The sequence below is a fragment of the Gigantopelta aegis genome, chromosome 12 (assembly GCF_016097555.1).
Source record: "Gigantopelta aegis isolate Gae_Host chromosome 12, Gae_host_genome, whole genome shotgun sequence".
NCBI classification, from domain to species: Eukaryota; Metazoa; Mollusca; class Gastropoda; order Neomphalida; family Peltospiridae; genus Gigantopelta; species Gigantopelta aegis.
In genome coordinates, this window is record NC_054710.1 from 22348210 (window position 1) to 22359588 (window position 11379).

The following is an 11379-nucleotide window of genomic DNA, read 5'->3' on the forward strand; positions in this document are numbered from 1 at the left end:
GGTTGGAATACGCAGTACATGTAAGTTTTTTTTTTAAATAATCGTATAGTCTGAGTGGCGGACTTACAGCCGCCAAATCAAAATGGGCTCATAAAAAACGTATTACGCTGTGTACTGCCCATGGCAACAATGGGTTTTAAGTGTCATTTGGAATGTCCGATCGCGCTTAGTCTTAAATACCAAGAAACCGTCCTACTACGGAAAATGAACTCCAGAGTAGCTGCCCTCTAACACAATTTTAAACCAAATATATGATATTCCGCTGGGTCCGAAAAACAGTGGGGGTACCCAACCTCTATATATATTTAAAAATACCACAAGTGGACGTAGCCTAGTGGTAGCGCGCTCAGCTTGAAGAGAGCTGGGGTGGCTGTCAGTTTGGCGTGAAACCAAACAACGGGCTCACAACGAGGCTGTGTAGCTTCGATCTAGTAGGGGTGTTTCAAGTAGCCTATGGTAATGTTTGGAACATATATTTAATACCTGCCATAACTGGTACGGACGGATGCTGTTTTTTCCTAGGGTGGTCATAGAATGCTTAACCCGATTGTCTCAGTATTCAGAAGTAAACTAACATGCATTATTTCCCAATAGTAATCATCTTATAAAATATGAAACTGTGTGTTTATTCCCCGTGGCGTTTATCGGTATAAATGCATAATTCATACGTTGCAGGTAGGGACGTAGCCACATATGTTACTATTGTCGCTTGGTGGCTTTTGGTTTGGTAGTATACCCCCTCGCATATGCTCTTTGGGATATTTCTCGTTCCAGTCAGTGCACCACGACTGGTATATCAAAGGCCGTGGTATGTGCTACCTTGTATGTGGGATCGTGCATATAATAGATATCATGCTACTAACGAAACAATGTAGTGGGTTTCCTCTCCGAGACTATTTGTCAAAATTACCAAATATCCTATAAACCTAGGTCAACTACAAACGCAATGGCCAGCTATGTTTCTCTTTGATTAGCGGGACGACAGATCAACTGGGACCTTACGCGTTTTGCGCATGCGCTGAGCAACTGGGACCTTACGCCCAACTGCGCATCCAATATCAAGATGTTCTAGTGGTGCCGTTAAACAAAATAAACTTTTAATTCGTATCTGCTAACACTGGATATTTTGTGACACTTCAATTTTATTAATATAAGTACGGGGGAGGGGGGGGTACACCCCACACCCTTCTCTTCGATCCAATATAATATATGTACTGGCTGACAGTGTAGGGGTTGCTCCTCCTTTATTACTATGTGTCACCCTCCGACACCCCTCCCCCAATATAATATATGTCCCCCTGGCTGACTGACAGTGTGGGTTTCTCCTCCCAATACGGGTTTCTCCCACACCCCTCCCCCAATATAATATATGTACTGGCTGACAGTGTGGGTTGCTCCTCCCAATACGGGTTTCTCCCACACCCCTCCCCCAATATAATATATGTACTGGCTGACAGTGTGGGTTTCTCCTCCCAATACGGGTTTCTCCCACACCCCTCCCCCAATATAATATATGTACTGGCTGACAGTGTGGGTTGCTCCTCCCAATACGGGTTTCTCCCACACCCCTCCCCCAATATAATATATGTACTGGCTGACAGTGTGGGTTGCTCCTCCCAATACGGGTTTCTCCCACACCCCTCCCCCAATATAATATATGTACTGGCTGACAGTGTGGGTTTCTCCTCCCAATACGGGTTTCTCCCACACCCCTCCCCCAATATAATATATGTACTGGCTGACAGTGTGGGTTTCTCCTCCCAATACGGGTTTCTCCCACACCCCTCCCCCAATATAATATATGTACTGGCTGACAGTGTGGGTTGCTCCTCCCAATACGGGTTTCTCCCACACCCCTCCCCCAATATAATATATGTACTGGCTGACAGTGTGGGTTTCTCCTCCCAATACGGGTTTCTCCCACACCCCTCCCCCAATATAATATATGTACTGGCTGACAGTGTGGGTTTCTCCTCCCAATACGGGTTTCTCCCACACCCCTCCCCCAATATAATATATGTACTGGCTGACAGTGTGGGTTGCTCCTCCCAGTACGGGTTTCTCCCACACCCCTCCCCCAATAATATATGTACTGGTTGACAGTGTGGGTTGCTCCTCCCAGTACGGGTTTCTCCCACACCCCTCCCCCAATATAATATATGTACTGGCTGACAGTGTGGGTTGCTCCTCCCAATACGGGTTTCTCCCACACCCCTCCCCCAATATAATATATGTACTGGCTGACAGTGTGGGTTGCTCCTCCCAATACGGGTTTCTCCCACACCCCTCCCCCAATATAATATATGTACTGGCTGACAGTGTGGGTTGCTCCTCCCAATACGGGTTTCTCCCACACCCCTCCCCCAATATAATATATGTACTGGCTGACAGTGTGGGTTGCTCCTCCCAGTACGGGTTTCTCCCACACCCCTCCCCCAATATAATATATGTACTGGCTGACAGTGTGGGTTGCTCCTCCCAATACGGGTTTCTCCCACACCCCTCCCCCAATATAATATATGTACTGGCTGACAGTGTGGGTTTGCTCCTCCCAATACGGGTTTCTCCCACACCCCTCCCCCAATATAATATATGTACTGGCTGACAGTGTGGGTTTCTCCTCCCAATACGGGTTTCTCCCACACCCCTCCCCCAATATAATATATGTACTGGCTGACAGTGTGGGTTGCTCCTCCCAATACGGGTTTCTCCCACACCCCTCCCCCAATATAATATATGTACTGGCTGACAGTGTGGGGTTGCTCCTCCCAATACGGGTTTCTCCCACACCCCTCCCCCAATATAATATATGTACTGGCTGACAGTGTAGTTGCTCCTCCCAGTACGGGTTTCTCCCACACCCCTCCCCCAATATAATATATGTACTGGCTGACAGTGTGGGTTGCTCCTCTGGGAAAAATTAAATACACGGGACGGGTTTCTCCCACACCCCTCCCCCAATATAATATATGTACTGGCTGACAGTGTGGGTTGCTCCTCCCAATACGGGTTTCTCCCACACCCCTCCCCCAATATAATAGTAGGAAATGTACTGGCTGAGAGTGTGGGTTGCACCTCCCACAAAACAATTCTCAATGTGTTCAAATATAGCATTTCCAGACTTCTTAAAACAATGTCAGGAAAATATGTTATAAATCTGTCATAAGCAGAAATACCAGTTTGAAAATTATTTTCCTCTGTTTTTTAATTTATGCATTAATGAAACTTTTTTATATGTTTCTAATCAGATTTGAAAAAAGTATCAAGTTTTGTCTATGGAAAAGGAGAAAAAAAGTGCTTCGTAGTCGTAACATAGCAAGTAATACATTGGCAACCTTTGGATATATTCCGGATTCGCCGATAGTTAACTGGTTTTCTACTTTATGCTGACGATGTTTTTGAGTCCTACATAAAAAAGGCTGACTGAGATCTCAGTCTATGTTAATCACGTGATCGACTTTTCCGGAAATTGTTTATATGGCAATATATGGCATGGTTATATGGCATCGGACATATGGTTAAGGACCACACAGATATTGAGGGAGGAAACCCTCTGTCGCCACTTCATGGGCTACTCTATTCGATTTGCAGCAAGGGATCTTTTATATACACCATCCCATAGACAGGATAGCACATACCACGGCCTTTGATGTACCAGTCGTGGTGCAATGACTGTAGCGAGAAATAGCCCAATGGGCCCACTGACGGGGTTTGATCCCAAACCGACCGCGTTTCATGCGAGTGCTTTACCACTCGACTTTTCATATCTTGTTTAAAGGGACATTCCCTAGTTTTTAGACACTAAGGCATATTTTTTGTTACCGGCCTTGGCGGTGTATGGTTAAGCCACGGACTTAAGGTGGGTTTTTGTTAATACGGGTGTCCTGGTTAAGCCACGGACTTAAGGCTTATATGTACTGGGTTCGTGGGTTTCCGTACCCTGTACGGGTTTTTCCCACATCCCTCCCCCAACTACAATATCACTGGGTGACAGTGTGGGTAGGCTCCTCCCAATACTTTATAACTGCCACTGACAACTCCCCCAATATAATATATGTACAGGCAGATCGTGTGGGTTGCTGCTCCCATTACAGCGTGTTTCTCCCACACCCCTCCCCCATAAACTTATGAAAATAAGTTCAGTGAATAAAATGACTGTTTTTCCTAAATGTGTTACTTCTTTTTAAATAAAGTGTTTCAACGAAATATAATTATGTACTGGCTGACAGTGTGGGTTTCTCCTAAAAATAAGTTCTCCAACATTGCTCCCCCAATAAAATATTTTTACTGTTTGGCAGTTAAGGTTGCTCCTCCGCAGTACGGGTTTCTGCCAGGACAGTGGGTGTAGTGGTTAGCAATATATATTGGCTGTAGGTGTGGGTTGCTCCTCCCAGTACCCCTATCTCTTTTTAACTCCAACAATACAATATGTACTGGTTGAGAGTGTGGTTCGCTAGAACCCAGTACTGTGTGAGTTATAAACTCCCCCAAAGAATCACATTACTTTCTTATATTCTTTTCAAGATTCCTCCCAGTACGGGTGTGACATCAACGTGTTCGGGTAACCAAATGTTTTCTTAGTTGCTGCCGACAGGTGGATTGATAGGTGAAGTACGGGTTTCGATCGGAAAAAAGAAAATATAAAGAAAGGAATATTTATTTAATGACGCTCGCAACACTTTTTGATACGAAAGTTATATGGAATTTCGACCAAGAATCACAGTGGTACATGGTTAAGAGAAACAAAAACTATTTTCCAGTACGGGCTTTTAGGTCACTGGGAAACAATTTAATGAAAATCAAATCAATCTGTATTACAATCATTTAATTCGTATTTAGTATTGTAAAAAACGGCTAAGTCGTAATGAAGAATGTATTTACATTGGACACGTGCATTGTAGTAATCTGATTGAAAAACGAAAATAAATGCAAACAAACTAAGTGATGATGTTTTTGATAAACATTTAAGCTTTTAAACAAAGTGACAGAGAAAGAACTGAGCAAAAATACAGATATCACAGATAGATACTGATTTAGTTGCAAAATTTCAATTTTGTGCTGTATTGCCATTCTCAAAGAGAGGGTTGCACCCCTGCACCACGGTGAGGTTACAAGCTCGCGAGGGGAAACGTATAAGTTTTTGCATGTCTCTGGAAACCATCCACGGCGCAACATTTATTATAATAATGATAGAAATACATGGTAAAAGTTTGAATGTACACAACAACATTTCGCCCGAATCGTTAATCTAGCTACTAATTTTAACCCGTTTGATGAGGTTTTGCTTTTTCAACCAAACGAAAAATGTCGTACAATGTATATATCATTAACCGAACTACAATTAAGTGTCGTGTATTTTATATATCAATAATGGTACTGGATTAAGGCGTGTGATTTTATATATCATTGGCAGTGCTAAATGTGTCGTGGGTTTGTGTCGATATATATAGGAGAGATTTATATATATAAATATATAGGTTTCACATGGATAGGTAGCCCCTCACCCCGCCAGTTTAATGGATATACGAACTGCTAAATTGTCGTGCGTTTCTTATATAGGTTCACGGGTGTGATCCTAAATGAAAGGACTAAGTTGCCTTTAACGACTCACTTAACATCATGTTTTTTCACGGTTGCATACCGTCGAACATTATGGTCAAGGCCCACGACAATCATTTGAGAGAACAAACACATGTCGCCATTTTAGACATGGGCTACACTTTTCGATTGGTAGCAAAACATCTTTTATATGCTGCATCCTACAGACAGGGTAATACATACCACGGTCTTTGTTACACCAGTTGTGGACGCACTGGTTTTTACGAGATTTTAGCCCATAAATTACTACGACGCGGATGGCGTATCCAAATGGGACCTGCGGTCCAGTCGAACGCTTTACCAGTTGGGCTTCGTAACTGATCAATTGTTTCTAAATGTCGCTTGACATGCGCAAATCCGCACTCTCTCACTGGATTCGCTATCTGGCAGGAATTAAAAGTAAAATAATGTACAGAATGATCCATTATCCATCACCGAATTCATTGAGGATGCAGAATCCTATTAAAGTAACATAAAATATTTCGTACTGTAAAATATGAGTATTTAAACATGTCAAATGTTAAAATGTAGGCTGGGTCACATTTTTAACCCGTAGGCATCTTTATTGGATGTTTTAAGCATTAGACCCCAAAATTAGTAGTAATCAAAATTATAGGAATTTTTGACGTTTCACATTTCTGGTAGGATACCTAAAATTTATGTCAAGATTAAAATCATCACGTGTTACAAGAAATTCTTAGGTTTGTCGTATGTACAATGGATTTTGTCCCTTTAAGTAACGTAAGAAAAAACTGCGAGGGAAGGGATATAGCTCAGTTGGCAGTTCAATCGCTTGATGCGCCCACACCCATATTGGGATTCATTTGCTTTTTCTCTGATACCCAGCCATTCACATGTCTGGTACCATTTTAAAGGCGGTGGTATATGCTAAAGGGACTGTCGTGGGAAAGCTGCATATAAAAGATTCCTTTCCATTAAAAAAAACAGGGGTTTCCTCTGATGAAACTTACGAGTTATAATTACCACATGTTTGACATCCAATAGCCGATGATTAATTAATCAATGTGCTCTAGTGATGTCGTTAAACAAAACAAACTTCTTTTTTTCGTTCCAGTACAGTGCGCCATTACTGGTAATAAAAGGCCAAATTAAGCCTATGTCAAATATTAGAACGATCAGAAATGTATATAAACAGCCCCATGCTACAGATTAAGCTGATATTTTACAATCGTTCTCTGTTCCAACCAATGCACCATAACTGCAGCAAAGAAAGGATGTCCCTTTAATGTGCTTTCTGTCTATCAAAGTTAATCTGTGCTTAGGAAAAATATAGTGACATTAAAAATGATTTTGCTCAGAATTACAAATCTTGACATCCAATAGTCGATACGAAATTAAACATATACTCAACTTTCCAGGGGCGGGACATACCTATTTCAGTGGTAAACCAATCGCTTGATGCGCGGTCGGTTTTGTATCGATTCCAAACGGTGGATTTTGTTCCAGCCAGTGCGCCATGACTGGTATATAAGATGCCATAGTGTGTGCTATCCTGTATGTGGGATGTTGCATATAAACGATAAACGTTTCTCACTTTTCATATGAAACAATATTTTGTATTTGTTGATTTTAACACTCGTAAAATAAGTGTAAACGTTAATGTCCTAATCGGACGCGACGCGACGCGAGCGATGCGGGCAATGTTTTTAGCAAACCGCTTTGATTTCAATTGCAGCATCCAAACCGCACGTTGTAATGCGCGACCCTCGATGAAATATTTTAATAAACATATATTTAACCAATCAAACAACAATGGTCATAATTTCCGGTTTCCACTCTTTCCTTTTTTTAAAAAATAGGACTGTCGTTATGGTTTATAAGAAAAGAATATAAAAGATTGTCACTTGCATCGCTCGTAAAACTCACGAGTGCGGTTATGGTACAGATTTACTTAGATACCACTTGTGCTAAATACTCCATACTTTTCAAGCTCAAATATATTACTTGACATAGTACCCTTTACTAATACCAGCATAGCTGATATCTCACACAATGAACATTTGCATCTGGGGTGAATGTAGTTATATAAGTATATATATCAACCGGTACATTCCCTGAAACACATTTAAAAGACTATTATATAAAATTAATAAATAAATAAGCAATAATTTGTTCGCCTATAATATAAAATCTTTGAATTGTTTCACTACCCAATTTGTTTTTAACATCATTTCTTTTGTAATCGTCCATTAACGTGTAAAGTATTAGGTAATATACCAAGTTTTCACATCTATTTTCATATTTGTGTTTGTGTTTGAATTCCTCTCAAACCAGTTAAAAATGCAGAAGAACATAGCGCGGAAACCGCGCTCCAATCAGTCGTCAAGCGATTCCAGCGGAAAACGCGAAGTTTTCCGTTCAGAGAATTTACCGCGCGGTTTTGGTACGAACGGTTAAATACAAAGACCTAGTGAGCGATTAGTTCAGTGGCGACCGCGCGGAAAACCGCCGCGTTTTGCGGTTTTGGTGTGAACGGGCCATTATACGGTGGGAGATGTGTTCATGTTATTTAAAACCGGGACTGCAGGTTTATCTGTGATGTTAAAGTCACATCAGTTGTTGTATATTATGAAAACGTAAGCTCAGTTGTTCTGTTATTAAAATCAAAGCATACGTTGTTACAATGTTATTAAAATAAGAATAGGATTTGTATCAATGTTATTAAAATAAGAACATGATTTGTAACTATGCTATTAAAATAATATAGTAGTTGTGACAAAGTACATGTAATCAAATTCAGATTATCAACAGTAGCAGCAGTTGCAGTGTGGGGCCATTAAACTATTACATAACGCTATTTTTGGTCAAAATTAGACCCCCACTCCCGTAACGCTACGTAACGCTAGACCATACACCCCCAAAATATATTATGTAAAACTTAGAGACACCCCATCCCATTTAGAAACAAGTCATGCGATGGGTGTAATATACTTTTAACTTACTGTTTTGCCATTTAAGGAAAGTGCATATCTATAAGCATTTCAACTCTATTTATAATCCTTATATACTCTATGTATTTGCCTACCTATAACTACCTACGTTAAATATTGTTGCCGTGACAGATCGTTTATAAAATAAATAAATAAAATATAAAAGATTTTAGTAATAAAACGTGTGTTACGTTACGCTGTTACATACCTACACCCACCCACCTGTTCGAGCGTTACGTAATATTTGAATGGCCCCTATATGCATTTACAGACACAAGATGGCGGAGAAAAAATTAACTCCTCAGACTTACGCTTTTTTTTATTTATTTGTACATGTATTTACAGACTCAAGATGGCGGAGAAGAAAACAGGCTCGTCAGACTGAGTCGGAGTTTATTGAAAGCTGGCAGAGTGGAAAATCTCTCTCTCAAAGTCTGGTGTACGCACGTGACCACACGATTATGTGTGACGTCACATTCAACGTGGGTGAACACAAGAAGTCCATCGAGGCTCACAAACTGATCCTGAGTTTACGTAGCCGCGTCTTTGAGGCGATGTTGACTGGACCCATGGCTGAGCAGGGCAGCATTGTGATCCCGGAAGTAGATCCTGATATATTTGAGAAGTTTTTGACGTAAGAACCATATCCAAATACATAAGAATACATACATTACTGTCTCTCTCTGTGTGTCTCTCTCGCTGTTTGTCTCTCCCTCTGTCTCTCTCTCTCTCTCTCTCTCTCTCTCTCTCTCTCTCTCTCTCTCTCTCTCTCTCTCTCTCTGATAAATACACACACACACACACACACACACACACACACATGGTATGCTGGTATGTTAGTTGTCTACATCAAATCAAATATAATTTTTATTCTGTAGGTTCCTGTACACCGATGACGTCATCACGGATGGTAGCAATGTCATAGGCTTGTTATATGTATCGAAGAAGTATGATGTCAGCACTTTACAAGAGAAATGTCTGACATATTTAGAGACATCGATGACGTCAAAGAATGCGTGTTTCATCTTGGAACAGGCTCATATCTACGAGGAAGAAGATCTCAAAGAAAAAGCTCTGAGCTGTATTAGAAACAACGGGGACGCTTCTTTGATGTCAGGTGATGTTGTTCACCTGTGTCGGGGCTGTTTGAGTTACGTCATACAGTCAGATCAGCTGATAGCCAGCGAGGAGACGGTATTTGAATCTGTTCTGTCTTGGAGTGAGAGCGCGTGCAGGAGTCAGGGAAGGGAGGTAACTCCGCGGAACAGACGAGACGCTCTAGGAGATGCCGTTCTGCACGTGCGGTATCCACTGATGTCTCAGAAATACTTTGTTAACAAAGTTTCGCCGACGGAACTGCTGACAGCGTTAGAAGAGAATAAGATAATGAAGTATTTTGTGTGTCCTGACAAAGATGTGTCACCTTTCAACTCACACCAGAGGAACAAGTCAGTCACTGCACGCGGCAGAAAACAAAGAATTATAACACGTTTTGATAGATGTAGATATTGGTGGGATTGGGGGTGCTCAGGGAACCACGATACTGGAATCATGTTTAGCACCAATACAGATACATCACTTGCAGGTTTCCAGTTATATGGTGCATGCGACAACACGTCACAGACATATCATATCAAAGCGTTCGTAACTAAAATCTCGACAGATGAACTGGTGGAAGGATCACAGATAACACAAACTGTTGTAGCTGACAATGAGACGTATGACGTGTACTTTGCACGTGCTCTACAGCTGGTTAAAGATGAGAAATACAATCTGATTGTAAACATCACAGGACCAAGCACATACAGTGGCGAGTATGGCAGACTCAGAGTAGATGACGGCGACTTCAGTTGTTCTTTCTTTGATTACCAGAAATCAAGACACAGTAGTAAGGGATCTAATGGCACCGGTGTTACCAGCGGACAGATTCCTGGCTTACTGTTTCTAGTTTAAGACGACACCTTAGAGATTTATATCTATAACTGTCATAGTTACTGTCTGGGATGTCGCTACTGATGTTGATGCAGAACAGATCCCGTGCTTGCTGTTTCTAGTTTAAGACGACACCTTAGAGATTTATATTCATAACTGTCATAGTTACTGTCTGGGATGTCGCTACTGATGTTGATGCAGAACAGATCCCGTGCTTGCTAGTTTCTAGTTTAAGACGACACCTTAGAGATTTATATTCATAACTGTCATAGTTACTGTCTGGGATGTCGCTACTGATGTTGATGCAGAACAGATCCCGTGCTTGCTGTTTCTAGTTTAAGACGACACCTTAGAGATTTATATTCATAACTGTCATAGTTACTGTCTGGGATGTCGCTACTGATGTTGATGCAGAACAGATCCCGTGCTTGCTGTTTCTAGTTTTAGACATTTGACATCCTGTTGTATAATTGTTTTATGTCTTCTGTGTGTGATGAAGTCATGAACACTGAACTGCTCACCTTCGTGTGTGCTACTTGTGTGTTTATATTCATGGGTGCGTATAGTGATTGTCTGTGCGTGGCTGTGTGCGTGTTGTCAACTAGAAAAATGATGTTTGCTTAAAACGAACTTTGTTTAGTAAACTTTTTTTATGAGTACGCACTTCAATAACATGGTACTAAAATGCGTCTGTATGTGCGTGTGTGCGTTGTGTGTGCGTGTGCGCATGTATTTGTGCGTGTATGTGCGTGCTTGTGTGTGTGTGTGTGTGTGTTGTGTGTGTGTGTGTATGAAAATGATGTGCTTTAGTAAATGTAAATGTGTGATGTAAGCATTTGTAATATGCTTCATAAATCAAACTAAATGGGATGTTTCAAAATGACTTTCAAAATAAAAC

At 41.2% G+C, this 11379-nt stretch overlaps 1 protein-coding gene across 1 annotated transcript; it reads left to right on the top strand.

Annotated features, from left to right (window-relative positions):
- The first annotated feature begins 8696 nt into the window (after positions 1 to 8696).
- LOC121386789 (BTB/POZ domain-containing protein 6-like) lies at positions 8697 to 10948 on the top strand. The gene is made up of 2 exons (XM_041517807.1): positions 8697 to 9183; positions 9428 to 10948. The coding sequence occupies exons 1-2, from the start codon at positions 8798 to 8800 to the stop codon at positions 10500 to 10502; spliced, it is 1461 nt and encodes a 486-aa protein (XP_041373741.1). The 5' UTR covers positions 8697 to 8797; the 3' UTR covers positions 10503 to 10948.
- Positions 10949 to 11379: the final 431 nt, after the last annotated feature.